The 16644-nt window shown below is 38.2% G+C and overlaps 1 protein-coding gene across 2 annotated transcripts in view; it reads right to left on the reverse strand.

Annotated features, from left to right (window-relative positions):
• Window positions 1–16644, reverse strand: part of smurf2 (SMAD specific E3 ubiquitin protein ligase 2) — a 48954-nt gene that overhangs the window by 28535 nt on the left and 3775 nt on the right. For both annotated transcript variants that reach the window (XM_081369816.1, XM_081369815.1), the window contains exon 2: window positions 1380–1418. In XM_081369816.1, coding sequence (XP_081225942.1) covers window positions 1380–1418 — 39 coding nt within the window. The remainder of the gene's footprint in view (window positions 1–1379; window positions 1419–16644) is intronic.

The raw sequence follows: 16644 nt of genomic DNA on the forward strand, positions 1-16644 counted from the left end.
TTGTTTTACAATGAGAGCAATGAAATGAACATAATTTGTGTGGGTTACTTCCAAAAAGTGCCTTCCCTGCATTACAGCCGACACTGGTGGTCATTGTGGCGAGCAGGACGAGGCCGAGGGCCGTGAGAGGGCGGCACGAGGCCGGTGGCGTGATTGCTGATGAGCGACACCTGCGCGACGCACCGGTCTCGAATCTCTCACGGAGGAGCGGAAGCATAAAGGAGGAGCGACGACAGTGAAGAGAGAGAGAGGACAGGCCTGATTTTTATTTGGATGTGTTGTTTCTGTTTTGTGTGTTGCCAGCAGTCGTCCGTGAGGGGCTGCTGGCTTTTACTTTCATTTTTGTATTTGTTTATTTGGTTATTAAAATGTTTAAGTGTTCGCCGGTTCCCGCCTCCTTCTTCCCACAACATCATACCTCGTTACAGTCATTTAATATTTGCATTCATAAAAATAATTGGATTGGATTGAATACACATATAGTACTCTAGATTGACACTTTAGCATTGATGCTGTTTAAATTAGATTTAGTATTTAAGTGAAATTGGAAAACATTGGCCATATTGGTAATTTCAAAATAAGCAGTTATCTATATTTCATAATTCACATTCTAATATTGTGACACTTACACATCACAATAATTTTTTTTAGCTTTTAGCTGTTTTTTATAGGCCATTACAGGGAAATAATTAACTATTAGTAGATTATTAGCCAGAATTAAGTCGATTATTAGAAAAATTAGTTTTCGTAGATTATTAGCCTCTCTCTCTCTCTCTCGCTCTCTCTGTCTCTCTCTCTCTCTCTCTCTCTGCTATTTTGGCTACACGATTCAACAGAAATCAGATCTGTGTGGCTTTATAAATTCAATTGCAGGGTAAGAAGGAAGGGGAAGATATGCATGAAGGTTTACAAAGAAAAGAGACTCTAGTCTACATTTAACTGCATACGGTCTCTGCTAAAACTCTGCCGACATCATATTTCTGCTCCTACATTTTTTACTGTCTCCTCTTTTTCCTCAGACTCGCCTGGTACCTGTCTCCCTTCCCACCCCCCAACAACGTATCTCTTTTCTCTTTGATATCTGATGAGAGTTTCAGATGTGGGCTTGGTTGTTTGTGTTTGTCGGGGTAGAGAGAATCGAGGCAGAGAAACTGTGGTGTGCATACATGTGTCAACCAGCGGTTGCTTTGTCTCCCCGAACTGACCCACATTTCTGCTGTCTCGTGGGGGAAGAGCACTTATCTCTCTCTGCACACTTTTAACAGATGAGCCCCTGCTAAAACAGTGCTTGAGACACGGTGACAGACATAGAGCGCTCTCGCAGTTCACTCGTTCACACGCACGCTCGTTCTCAGTATTTATGAAGGCTGGATACTTACGGAAGAAGTCTTTCTTCACCAGGTTCTTTGCGCACAAAACTGCAGAGAAAAGAAGGAAAAAAACATCATTAAAACGTTTTGAAATGGATATTTGTGAAACGTCACAACAGTGATTGATCAGCTAATTATGTCTTCCAGTAAAACCCTGTAAGATACAAAGAATTGTTTTCACAATATTTTATTTACTTAAAATGTGACAATTTGCCAGTGGGATAGGCACAATAAACCTAATTCAAGATATAATCTCTGAAAACAAGCATTAACTTAATATCATATGTGATTTTTGCTTATCAAATAAATGTATCCTTCCTAGAAAATGACGCCTAAAATATTTTTTTTTGTGCAAAACTGAGGGGGATTTAGGTCTCGTAACGGCTGACAGGACAGTGATACATAGATATGTTTTTAATTTCCGAGTTCTGTATTTTTAGGATCTCAGCATGTTTAAACCGCCGAGAAATTGTTTAAATCCATAGCGCGGCTCTTACGCAGCTCAGCACTCCCAGATCAAGCTCACAATGTATTAGAGATGAAAAAAAAAAAAGCCCTCTGATCCACATCCCACTGCTGGCCTACATTCAGCTTAACTCTTAAAAATTAAATAAAAAAGTTTGACTGACTTCAAACTGGCCTGGGCTACGTTTCCAAAAAGCATTGCAAGCTAAGTGGTAAGTCGTAGAGAACACTGTGGTGGCAATGGCCTTTACGATCAACTTGGGCTCTCGATGCTTTTGGAAAATGAGCACTGAGCTGTTAGCTAACACACACAAAAAATAATAATTTTAAAGCTTCCTATATGATACCACAGGCAACTGCAGGGAGAACTCTTTATTCTTCCTTTGACGACTGTGAGAATGTCAAGAGGTTAAAAAAACACTTACAAATAATAACAAAGCTGAAGAGCATTGACGATCAAAATGGGTCTAAGGGTGAGAAACGTACCGTTTGCGACAGAGAAACTTTTCAAAGTACTGATTATTGGGTTGTAAAAGGCTCAGAAACCATCCAAGGAGCATTTGGAGACAATTACCATGGACTGAAGGAGCAAGAAATTAAAATGATTTGCTATTTTGGCTAAATAATTTGAAATAAAATATTACGAACAGTAATCAATCAATTTAAATGCTAAAAGTGAATTTAGGCACTTCAACGTTATAGTGTGCAGTATAACATTTTTAAAGATATGCTAAATTACATTCACAGTGTTATTTAATTATTAATGTTTTTAAAGATTAACCAAGTGAGCGTTAGATGGCAGGAAAATGTCATCTAAATGTAAAAATTGGACAAAATGAGCACCGGCAATTAAATATCTGTACATACGCAATATAAAATAAAAAATCTCAGACAATAAAAACAGTCTACCACTTGTAAGAAATGAAAGAGAGACTGAGTGCGTGTTATTCAAAGAAAGAAAAAGTAAATGAGGGCAGACAGATATTTGATGGAGAGACGAAAAGCTAAAAAGGGAGGACAGACTGCAGGAGAAACCGTGAAGACAGGAATGAAGGGCGACTAGAGGGCAGGAGGAACACATTTGAGGTATTCAAAGTAAAACTAAAGCAGTTCACCCCACCAGATGTAAGAAAGCTGAGACGGTAAGAATAACTGGAATGTGTGGAGGAGGTTAAAGGGCAGAGAAAATGTTCATGTGCAGGTGAGTCGCAGACTTTACTTAGCAAATCCAAACAGACTTGGAAACACCCATACTGAGACTGCTATTGATTCTGTCTGCGGCACGACTGTGGCTATTCCTCAACTCACACACGCGCCACGACAATTATACATACATGCAGACACAAAAATACGTGTAAAAAATGCATATATGAGAAAAAAAAACATGTATGAAAGGGTTGGAAAAAAAGACACATACGTGGATATATAAAATAATGCAAGCACATGTATTTTTTTCCAACCTTGGCATGCAGGGTTTTTTTCTCCAAAACATTTCACAATATTATGGGTTTTAATTTATTCTTGTGATGGCAAAGCTTAGTTTTCAGCAGTCGGTTTGTGTTTGGGTAATTTTGACCAGGAGAGGATTTTCTTTCTCCCGAAAAATGCTAGTTTTTTTGCATAGCCTCAGATAAAGGAAGCCTACAATCAATCAGTTCTAAAAAGAAATACAAAACCTGTCATAATTGAAAGAAAACCAGTTGACAAAAAGATTGAATCCAATATTTGGATATTAATATGGCATAATGAGCGATTTACAAGCATTTTTTTAAAAGGAGGGTCATTTTTGAACGAGAACACAAAAGGTGTTAATGGTTTTCAACACAGCATAGGTTTAGTTATAAAAATGTTATTTCTAAATGTGCTCTGAAGATTCAAATTGTCAAAGTGTTTTAAAAACAGGAACATTCCCTTTTATCATTTTGCAAACATTATGGGAATGTTACTTTTTGTTCTATGAACATTCTGAAACAATTAGCATTTTAAAAACGTCACATGAACATTAAACTAAAATGTTTCAGGAAAAAAGTTCCATTAACCATGTATAAATAAAATTGTGCTTACGTTTTGAGAACGTTATTAAAGACCAGATAACTTTGAATGAACATCCTATTGATGTTACCAGAAGAACGCAACTTTGAGAGAACCTTGGCAGAATGTTTAAAGTTCTGAGAACGTTCACTGTTAGCTGGGGAAATAAACAGAGAAAAATAAAAATGATCATGCCACTGTGTCAGGAAGAGTGAAGAGACTCGTGTGAAGGGTTCGAACAGTTGCAGCAGGTGATGATAGCGATGGTCTGAATCCAAGAAAAGTGAGGGAGATGGCGAGAGAAAGAGGAGAGGGAGGGATCGGATAAAAAGGAAACATGCTTGCTTCGCAGTCGATGAAGAATTTCTCTATGCAAACATCCCTGGGAATGTTTACCGGTCCAATGAAACCCACCTCATCATTCCACCATCTGGAATGTATCTCTCTCTCTCTCTCTCTCTCTGTATGGAAGTCTCACTCACACACAAGCACGCACACACACACACTGGGCCTTCGAAACCTTGTCTGCACTCAACTCCATTAATTATTGACATGAAGCAACAGTGTCTGTATTAGAGACAAATTAGAAGAACTAGTGACAGAGCATTTAGGAATGAGTACAATATTGAAAGAGCACAATTTTTTAGTGTGAAAACAACTTAATTATGAGCACAGTAGAATTTAGCATTTGTAGCAAGTGCCCTTTTAATAGACTCAGAGTAGACACCATACTTAATTTTTAAAGCTGAGACTGAGGAACGAAGTACATTTTAGCGCATAAAGTTCGGTTAAGCTTCTGTTTATGTTTGCTGATCAATGTTTATGTGAAAAAAAGCCTAAATTCAATTTGTTCATCATAAAGCGATCAAGTCTCTTCAGAAAATTTGGACTTAACCGCTCAAATCATATGGATTAGGTTTACGATCTTTTTATGAACTTTTCGAACCGTCAAAGTGGTAGTTGCGTATATGGAGGGACGGAAAAATCTCAGATTTCATCAAAAAGATCTTCATTTGTGTTCAGAAGATGAACAGAAAAGTCTTACAGGTTTGGATTGGAATGACATGAGGGAGAGAGTAAATGACAGAATTTTCTTTTTTTGGGTGAACTATCACTTTAAAAGAAACTCAATTTGTTAACAATGGTTCATGCATTAATGAAACCTTTTTTTTGTGTGTGTGGAAAAACCTGGACCAAAGATTACCGTAGTATAAATGTAGTGTATTTAAGTAAATGTGTAAACTTTGGACTTTAAATATGGCATACCCCCTGACTAAAGTCATTTATTAATTGAAGAAGTTCCTAGATCAGGAACAATGCCAAATTCCCTGAGTGATTAGTGAAATGCACTCAAGCAGTTAACAAAACACACCATCAATCTCACGCACAGTACAAGTTCATAAAGCACCATTCCTGCACTGACAAATCAATATTTCTGTGAGACGTATAGTGAACTGGCAGCATGTAATGCAGCCAATCTTCATTCCTACAAATCAACTGCTGTGAATCACTTGCAAAGTGAAATTCTGACACGTTTCCTTGGAGCAACAGCATCTGCCCCAACACAGATGTTAATTTATGAATGGAGTGTTTCACAGCCACCAAAACACGCTTATCAATTCATCAGATGTGAAATGAAGCGAATCAATGCACAAACTCATATAAATAGACAAGACACTGCTGTACAGGCAGCGAACAATAGATAAAAACCTGGCTTAGATTCTGTCAATGTTTATCTCTGTCGTGTCTCAAAGCAAACTAAAAAAAGGTTTGACTGGTTTCTGTGACGCTCTCAAAATGTGCAACACTAGTTTAGTACGTCAGATAACATCAGCTACTCGAAACCAAGAACACCGAACACTTAAAGGATCAGTTCACACCAGAATTAAAATTTCCTGATAATTTACTCACCCCATGTCATCCAAGATGTTCATGTCTTTCTTTCTTCAGTCGAAAAGAAATTAAGGTTTTTGAGGAAAACATTCCAGGATTTTTCTACATATAGTGGACTTCAATGGGGTACAACAGTCTGAAGGTCCAAATTGCAGTTTCAAAGGGCTCTACACGATCCCAGCCGGGGTATTAATCGATTAATCAACAATTAATATACACATGGAAATGTACCACAATACACAGTGAACACAGTGATAAAAAACAAGTTACAGTCGCTGGTTTCTCACAGTGATTAGGGCACTCAACGTAACTGGCTCACTGAATTAGACAAAAAAGCCATTTTCAGGTCCAACTGTGTGTGTGGCTTTGTGTGTGTGAGTTCAGCTCCAGAAGGCAAGATAGTAGCTAATTTAGGCTGCAGAAGCCAAGACAGCGGCAGTCTGAGGGTGACAGAGAACAGTCTGATACCGGTAAAGGGAAGTGACACGGTCAGTACCAGCAGCCGTCGAGCTCTGCCCTTGTCAAGAGGCCTGGAAGAGCCGGACAAAGCGGCTGCAATGTGCATCTGTGTCCGTCACAAACACCTTCTTTGCGTCAAGAATGGCTGAAAGATAAAGATAGGACTGAGATGTGATCCGTAGAGCTCAATGGAGAGACACAGAAAATGAGGGAAAAAACCCCAAGAAAGCACTGATAAAACGAAGGCAGGGAAACAAACTTGCAGATAGACAGCGAGAAGCCGCGTGAAAATAGCTGAAGCGTTCAAGGACTGCTCTTCCGCAAAGTCTCGAAGGACTTCTGGAAAAGTAACGACTTTCTAAAAGCCTTCGTTCCCACAGACGACGAGCTTCCAGCTCTACAGGATGCATACATTATCATTCCCATGACACGTGGCCCTTTTCTTCCATTCTGCCTTTCTTTTTCTGTGTCACGTACTCACGTTCATACATTCTTGTTCTCTGAATCACATGTGGACTCTGTTAGTGGCGAAAGGACTGCTTTTTTGATGTTTTATCATCTTTGAAGTAGTCTTAAAATGAGACAAAAACAAACATGAGAGTGAAACCCAATTTATCAAAGCCCAAACGTGACAGCGAAACCAAAATGGAAGTCTAAACGATAACCATCATGCTGTGAAATCTCTTGAAAGAGAAACTGTTACCATCTAGACACGTCCATGTCCAAGTAACTTCTCATCTAAACCATTTAAACACAACTGAAAAACAGGACGTACTCAACTCATTTTGACTTTAACCCAGATATCGTCGTGAGCTCTCCCTCTTGCAGAACGGGAGCTCAAAATAGCATTGAAGTTGAGATGTTATCACTCTTCGTGTCTGGTGCAGCGGACGTCTCATGATTGACTAGACAATTTTCTGAGAAGTGGATCACGACTTACTTCGGAAAAAGACAATATAGGCGATCACACGTACAGGGCGGCACATCAATATTTTAATGGTCTTGCTGGGAGTCCTGTGTCATGCTTTCTGCGAATACACGTACAATAACAAAAGGAAAGAAAAGTGGAGAGGTGAAGTGGATATGATTGGACCCGTCAGTTGAGCAAAAAGACAAATATTAGCTGTCAAAAACACTTTTGTACACTGTCAAAACACACCAATCACGCCAACTACGGCACAATGGTCATTGTTCTCAGCTAATTCCAATTCTCTCCACAAATGTCTGGGAATTCGCCATACTATACAATACACCAAATCCCTTCTTTCCTTTGAGAAGGGTTCCCCAAAGGTTTACAAAGCATTGACTACTAACAAGCTCAACTGGTTTAGTGCAAGCAATGTAAGTTTGTCCTAATGTCTATTTGATGAAAAACTGCACAAAGATGGACTGTCTCCAACTGTATCTGCCTAAATCACCAAACTTAAGTCTAATTTCCATCCACACAACTCACAAACAATACTTAAAACATTGATGGTGATAATTACAAAGTTGTCAACCATCAATGAACTGCAAAAGAGCCTTTCCCCAAAAGGGTTTGATAAATGGGAAAGTCCATAAGGAATTGTGAGAAGATTTGGGGGTAGACAAAAAAAGATGTTAGTGGTTAAATTATGTGAAAGCTGCGTAATGGAAAGCAACAGTGTAGAGGAAGTGGGGGTGTGAGAGAGAAGGCACATTAAAACCGAAGGTTGTTCAGATAATTAACACTTTGGGATACAGTCTGAGATGGAACATCTATCTTTAAGTTTTCTCAAGTTTCTCAATACGTTAGAGCAGGGTTTTTTCCAAACCTTAGGCCACAGACCTCCAAATATAATGATCCCCTATCTAACATATAAAGGCAGTTATATATTTTCATATATAAAGACTCATTAATCTATTTTGTTTTTTAAATATTACATGAAATAAAGTCTACCCACCAAAGTAGAACCATATAAACTATGGTTATCAATAGTGTAAAATAACTGTGATGAATAAATCAGTAATAATGTCTATTATTTCTGATTATATAAAAAAAAATTATATATATATATATATATATATATATATATATATATATATATTCATTATAGTGTAAAAATGTGTAATGTAAATACATGAACTAGATAGCCTCAAAGTTAACAAACATGGACTAAAATCCACAAACCTCCTATTTTGTTTTCATGGGTTCTTTTGGTGGTGGAACAAAATGGTTGACTACCTAAAAGCTTGCCTTACTAAAATATCTGCCCGTGAGTTCATCCACGACTTTCTGAATGTATAATCCAGTCACTCCAAACAGGCTGAGGCATCTCACTGGAATGCAGGCCTCCTTCCTCCCCGTCTCTCTCTCTCTTACCCAGCTTCCCCTCACACTATCTGCGGACCGGCCCAGCCTTGCCCTGCCCGTCTGAGCCATGTTTTGTCTCCAGTTCTAGGGCCACATGCTCTTATTCACAGCATTGTTCGTCTGTAAACAAAAGGCTTCCTTTCTCTGCGCCACTCCTTCCTACTTAGCTTCTTAAAACAGTACGGGAAAGACGACGGAGGAAAGGAGAGAAGGGTGGAGAGGTCGACTCGTTGTTAGTGGAGAGCTTGGTGTAATCTCGAATTCGCTTCCTGCTACCGCACTCTCCGGTTTCCCCCCTTTCGTGATTTTCGTGAGTAGGGAAGGATTTAGTTTTGCTTTCTCACTCACTGGATTGGTATCTCATTCATTAGGCCACGACTTGGCATCCTGTTTGGCTGAGCTCACATCTAAGTCAAGACGTGCACTTATCAAGGGTGAACTTAAATGACCATTTGAGAACATTGCTACAGGAGGTGCAAAGACATTATCGGATCGGATCGTAGTTCTGGAATCAATTTTCCACCACTTTCTTTACAGTGTCTAGGTCAATCTCTTAGTCAGAGGTCTGAGAGAACTCTTAGTCACAAATTGTAGGCCACATAAGACTCAAAGAAAACCCAAGAGACTTAAGAACCATCAGTGGCTATCCCAGAATTCTTCTGTGGTTGCATCTCAGACTGTGCATCATTTATTTTGGGTCACAAATCAAGGGATTGGCCTACGCTGATACTGAAAGCTTGCATGACGGAGACAATTTACACCCTTTGTGAATAATATACCTGGTGGAAAAGTGTCTGAATCATGTACATTTACCATTTAAAACTATATTTATTGTTAGAGACACAAAATAGCAGATGCACAACATACAAAAAATCTAATTGACAAACTACAGTTTCAAATAGGCTAACTGAGTCAACAAAGTAATCTTCCTTCTCTGCTTTTATTATGTACCTTTGCAGTTGAATTGAATACATTGCAACTTAGTGCAAAATAATGGCAAGAAAACATGTTTTTCCATTGTGTTGTCTTTATGCTGCATGCAAAAACAAACAAAAATGCTATCAGTGTAGTTCAATTCATAAATTAATGACTCTTTATGAATCTGATCATCACCTAAAACAATGCCCAACCAGCACAGTACTATTCATGAACAAACAACTCATATGAACCGGTTCCTTTTAATGAATCAAAAAGGCTGACAAATCAAGACAAATCTTTGACTGAATCAACTCATTTACTAAATTGCAAGTTATTATTACTTTCAATCTTAAAATCTTTGAAGTGTGGACAAAAATGTTCTGTAGGAATCACTGCGACAAAGCCAAAACAAACTACATTAGATTTGATCAACAATTTTACAAACATAAATCATTTGCATGATCTGTGAGGCAAGAAGGTCGGCATTCCTCCATCTTGATGAAGAAATCATAATTGACAAACATGTGGTTGTTTTCCGCAAAAAAATTGACCGCACACATTTTTTTGAAGGGCTTTAATGTTGGTAACATTTATACTTTATTTGAAGCAAAACCTCCAGGAACAAGATTTCACTGAACTAAAACATTTTGGAAGGAGTACAAGCAATTTTGAGAAAACTAATATTTGCCTGATTGTTCACACTCAGGTTGAATTAAAGTTTAAGTGTAGTTACCTTATGATTAACTTGATGACCTAAATTAATGAAGGTATGTGGGATGTTTCATCTAATCACACCAGGAAGGATTTCACCAAATTGAAAGCTAAATCCACCCAACCCACAGCAATGCCCTTTGGCTACAACTACGGTATTAATAAAAAAACAAACAGCTTTGGATAATTCTCTCTGGTGCAAAAGGTTACACGCTTTGTTCTCATATTCATGTCATGAAAATCAGAAATGAGACAACATCAACATCAACATCCTGAAGTATATGGCTCAAAAATGTGGCAGGGAAACCCAAAGATCCGGGTCATATAACCCAGACCTTTAACACTTCAACAAAAAGGAAAAAGACGTTGTGCACCGGTGGAGGAAGGTCTAGGGTAGTGGGCTTAGACTAAACAACGCAGACCTCAGGAAGCCTGGACGACTGCCTAGGTGCACTTGGAGCTGCGTCAGGTAAACATTAAGATCTGTTCCCAAATGAGACCACTGCTGTGTGTGGCTCTGCGGACAAACCCTGAATTTACCTGCGAGAGGAAAGTTCACGTCTGATCTGAGAAGTTTGAGAGAGCAGAAAAATGTGATGAATATGAGGTTTGCATCACTTTTACACAAGCTATATTATGTGAATGAATAATCAGAAAAAAAAAGAAAAAAAATTATATATATATATATACACACACAAGTAGGATTTTCCAGCAGGGAAGGTTTAATAAAATCTAGCCTACTGTTTGTCAGAAGAAGACGTGTATTTTAGTCTATTGCCATTTATCAATTTAATTCCCACTAGAGACAAACCCTGGCATGCTTTTCCAACTGTAAACCATTAAGCGTCTCTATCTGATCAACACAGAAGTACTTTCCCATCTGAATCCCCCATAAACAGCATGTAGTTTAGCTGAGTTAATTTTCCTAACAATCCATCAGTGTCGTCTACTATAAACAGCACTGCTCTTAAAGATCCTATGAATACAATGAAAGAGCAGAAGAGCAACATATTGACCACAAACGACCAATATTTGGCCATTTTAAACTATCAGCATTGGCTAATAACGGCACTAGGGTCTTAAGATGGTTAACTACTAATCCAACAACCGACTAAACTGAAAAATATTGATATTGCTTTCAAAGAACATATTTATATATTTTAGACCCCATTGGCAAATACTTTTATTTTCCTGTTTTAAACACAAATCTGACTTAATTTACTGAGATTTATGCTTAAAACAGAAACATGCATCATTTGCATTTGCGTAGCTAGTTTATTGACATTTAGCTACTGTCTGATTACACAGATGAAACTCACAAAACCTGTCTAGATGATGTTTATGTGTCACCCCAAAATCAAATGAAAATGTAATCACATTGTGCTTAAACGAAACAATTGGCAAACTGTTCTTACAACAAAAAGAACAATTTGTTAAGAGTAAGAAAAGAAACTTATATCTTAATATATTCTCTGAAAACGAGTCTTAAAGGGACACCAGGCAAGCCTGAGTGTTTTTTTCTCTACGAAGCTCCCCCTAGTGTCTGGTAGTAAATGCTTTCAAACACACTGTCGTAAAAACGAACTGTTGTTCCTCCCCCCTCGCCACGAGCAACCCAGCTGATCAGCTGTCAACCCAGAGGAACCGGCTATTTCAAAACCAGTTATGTCTACTGAGGTAAGTAAAGCAATATTTTCTTTCCAAATGATGGCGATTTTTTTTTTTTATTGTGTTGTCATGCATACTAGCATTTTTACCGGGAACGAACGATATGAACGAGGCGAACTACTGCTTTCGTGTTTTTTTTTGTTTTTTTGGGAGAGTGGGCATGAGCATAAAAAATATATATATCGGAGGCTAATATTTGTCTAAAGTTATATTAGCAAGGTCTATAAGTTCATCTGGTAGAATGACGGTTTACCCGCCGGCCCAAAGTTGCAAGTGAGTTTTTTCCGCTCTCGGGCACCAGGGGGGTGCGAAACCACCACCATTCAACCCGAAATAAGTAATATAACCATTCCACTGACTCCGAAGCTGTTCAGTTAAGGTAAAAAAGTTACTTAGATCACCTTTAATATCAGTAAAATATTTACTTGAAATCCCCTAAAGTTGTGATATGAAATTAGGCCAATATTTCCAAACAAATCAATAATGTGACCTCCAACATAGCTGTAGGTCTAAATATTAGATGAGAACCAGACATGTTAAAGGTGGGGTAAGCGGTATTTGAAAAACGCTGTTTGAAAGTTGGTCTTGACCGACACAACCAGACACATCAACAAACGTATAGCCGGTAGGGGGCGAATGACGGTGGAGGAGAGAGAACGAGCAAGATGGAGATTTAAAGAAAGACTGTAGAAAGAGAAATGGCTGAGAGACATTACAAAAGAGAAAAGCTCATAAGAACATCACTGGAAAATGAAGGGTTATGATCAGGAATGAGTGTTAATATTAGAAAAGTTTTCCAGAGCTGGAGAGATGCGGAGGTTGCTTTGGTTACGCGAGTAACACTGGTTTTGAGTGTCATTGTTTGTCTGGAGCTGCTGTGTTGTTTGCAACTAACAACGAACTCTGGTTTGCATTTACTCTTGTGTATGCATGTTCATTTTTTGTGCTTCCTTGTCGTTCGTTCATCATCTTCGCTTTATTTTTCGTGAAGCATTTTTTTGTTGCGCATCTGCTACGATAAATAGACACCCACTCTTTCATTGCGTGTGTAATGGAGGCCAGCTAGCGAGAGTTGTGCATGCTGAAGACTGCTAGAGAATGCGGTGTTTACTGTTTAGTGTCCTTGTTAGTGCACCCACCTCGCATATCAGCGATCGAGGTTCAAGGCCGACTCGGAAAAGGCGGTTATGGTTGAAGGGTGAGCTTTGGAGGCGGAGCAATGAAGGTGTGTTTGTTTGGGTTGATTTCAAATATCAACAATGTTCAGCAACGACTTTGAGAAATAACATACTGCACCTTTAAGAGATCAGGCAGAGGTCACAAACTTCGCTGTCAAACACAGACAATTAGATTAAGTGTGCTTACATTAGTTGGCATGATGTTTCATGATGTCATAGGTTAAAGCACATGTGTCAAACTCATACTAGACCGAGGGCGGGATTGGGCAAAATGTCACCTTAAAATAACGTGTTAAACCTGGGTGTGCTCATGATACCTGCTCATCTGGACCAACTAAAGTCCAGATTTCACATCAGGCTTGCAGCGATAGTCTGTGTTACTGGTGTTACAAGATGTTTGGCTGAACACCTATTACATTACTTGCCAGAAAAAAATGCTATCCCATGTGAATTTTATCAGGGTCCCTAAGCACAGATATACAAGTTAAACATCCAAATGTTTACCATTAAAAATCGTCCAGCCTGACCACAATACCATATGAAGTCTCTTGAAAGCTGTTCTTGATCTACAGAATTAAACAGTGCTAATGAGGAATGTCTAGCCAAATGTTTTCATTTTCAGCCAGACATGCGGTGGAAGTCAAACGCAGACTTGTCTCAGCTGGCATCGGACCACAAGCCAGTTTCTGATCCTGGATCACATTTCCCCAAGTCCAATCTGGTCAATCAAGGTAAAAAAAAAAAAAAAAAAAAACAAGAAACAAGAAAAACAGACAGCATTATTGCTCAGGGACATGAAAAAACACATCTAAACGCTTCTAACATCTTCACACCTGGTCTGAAGTATTGCACAGTGCAGCAGTTAGTGCAGTTGGGTCTCTTATTTAAACACCCTGCGTCTGCGTTTCTGTCGCAGCTGTCCTGCTTATCTGGCCGTTACAGTTCAGATGCAGTGGCTCGTAAGCACAACCCGCCGTCTCGGCCTTCGCCTTCCAGCAGAGCAGCTGAACCAACAGGAAATCCAGTCTCAGTCTATTAATTGGTGGAACAATTTCAATCATTTGAGGGCTCTCAGTCGGAGAAGAAAAACGCTTACAAATGGTGTGCAATTATTGCACTTTCTTTTCGCCTGCTTTCGATTTGTTTTGTTTTTTTTCCCCTCCTGCCCTTTAAACTCTCCGCTAGAATGCAATTCGGAAATTTGGCAGCCGAGTCGACAGCCGTATGCAGCTAAACATGGTGTTTTTACCAGCCGCTCCGTCTGGAGACCCACATGGCTGAAATGGCATTCCATTAACCATTACATCACAATTACACAAGGACAACTGTCTGATGCCAACAAATAAAACACTCCCAGCTATGGATGAGAAATTTCGTGCTGGACTAATGCTGCATTGCATGCTTACAGTCAACATAACCCATTTCACTTTAGCAATATGACATTTCTGAGAGAAACAGGATATTCAATGAGAAAAAACAAGTAGCGCTGGGCTTGACTGGGGAGGGGTTGAAAGATGAGAGTGCTTGATGATGTCAGCCAACGAGTTGTTTCAGAGGTGCAGCAGGTTATTACATTTTGATGACATGGAATGTGTATTAAGGAGGAAAATAGAATTGACAATTTATTTTAAATTTATAATCTTTCTATACAGTCTGAGAATAACAATACTCCAAAGCACAAATAGAGTAAAAGAGTGTGTAGATGCCAAACCACGCAGTGAGTCACACAGCAGGATGAGATGAGACAGTGAGATGAGGGGCATTTCCATGGCAAAAAAAAATTTGATAATACTAATATTATTATTAATAAAAAAAAAGATGGCAAAGTTAGTCACATCGAATGTATGAGAGACGTGATGGAATTGCACATGGACTCTTCAGCTGTGTTGATATGACAACGTTTCATCCTTGTCCTTTCCCACTGCATCTCTGTAAGAAGACAATAGTCTTCAGACTTTTCACAATCAAAAAAAGTTTTTGTATTTCGCATAAAGAAAATTTAGCCATTTACCTTGTAAAATTATTTTAATGATGATTAAACATGTTCCCCTCAAATTCTCATTACTATAATTCATCCAGAGTTCTTCTTTAAATCCGAATATTTTCAATGGTCTATGACCATTTCGATAATATTTCAATGCATGAGGGTGAAAGTCACAAACCATGTCTAGATTAACTCAATATTTCATCCCAAAATCATATGAAAAAGGAATTTTATTGGGCATGAAGGCAATATTTTTTAGAGCTATTACGATTATTAGCATTTTTCACCTATTAATTTTCATTACTCTAGTGTAAAATAATGATGGATTGGTCCTGAAGTATTAGTCATTTTTACCTATTTTTGGCCTATTAAATTTATAAAGAGTAGCTTTCAAGTTTCAAATATAATGGTAAATGGCTATAATTACCCATTATGTCCTCAGAAAATGCTAAAAAATCAGTAGTGGTATTGATATTGTCCTTGATAGTACTTGGTATCAGATCGAAAGCATAGTAAAATGGGAATAAAAGCCTAAATTCAATCTGTTCATCATATAAAGCGATCGAGTCTCTTCAGAAACAGATCGATCTCTTTATGAACTTTCTGAAGTTTCTAAGTGTCAGTTGCGTAACTGTCAATGGAGGGACAGAAAGCTCTCAGATTTGCTTCTCAAACCTGTATGACTGACTTTCTTCTGTGGAACACAAAAGGAGATTTTTATAGGAAAATGTCTAATCTGCTCTTTTCCATTTAAAGTGAGTTATGACTACGGCTGTAAAGCAAGACTTTCTGCAAATGATGACTTAAATTTCTTTCAAAGCTATTGTATGGCTTCAGAAGTCACTTTCATAGTGCATTATGGGGATTTTAGATATTTTTTGTGTTTATGCTTGCGTTTGAGTTCTTGAATGAATTCTCAATGAATTCTTTTCATAGGGCTGCCCCAGACTACAGATTTTCTAGTCCACTAGTTGTCCCTCATTTAAGCCAATAGTCGACTAGTCGGATGTTTATGATATGAATTTAATTATATATATACTTAGGTTTGGGGAGTAGCATCAGAAAATGCTTTAAGTTTCAGGGCTAAGAAAGATTATATGTAACATTGTTCTACATAATGAGCATTTAAAATATAAATGAAGCGCTCAAGCACATGCATAAAGCTTGTCGTAGTGTACCAGCAAAAGTAGTGATTATGATGCTGACTCTCATCTGCACAGTATAGTGGATTACAAAAATATTGTATTGTACAAAAATGTTATAGTGGATAACATTTGGCTACTACTTGCATATTTCAAATGATAAGCCACGTTTGAGGTCAATGAATGACATAATTACATGCCCAAAACCCCCAAAAATTATGGTAAAGGCTGGGAAAAAATACTTTAGAGTTTTTGTTTTTCTGTGACTAACTGACTAATTAAAATTTGATTGACTAAGCCTCTTCTTGTGTTGACTAACATTTAGTCAACTATTAGGGGGGCAGCCATACCTTTTAATAAAGCACAATGACTAAATTGTACAAAGTCATGAAGGAAGTAAAATCACTAGGAAGTGGTCATCCTTAAAAGTGGGCTGGCTTATGGATCACAATTTAAACAAATCATCACAATAGTCTGGCAATAATAATCCATT

Source organism: Scardinius erythrophthalmus, assembly GCF_964197995.2.
Source record: "Scardinius erythrophthalmus genome assembly, chromosome: 1".
NCBI classification, from domain to species: Eukaryota; Metazoa; Chordata; class Actinopteri; order Cypriniformes; family Leuciscidae; genus Scardinius; species Scardinius erythrophthalmus.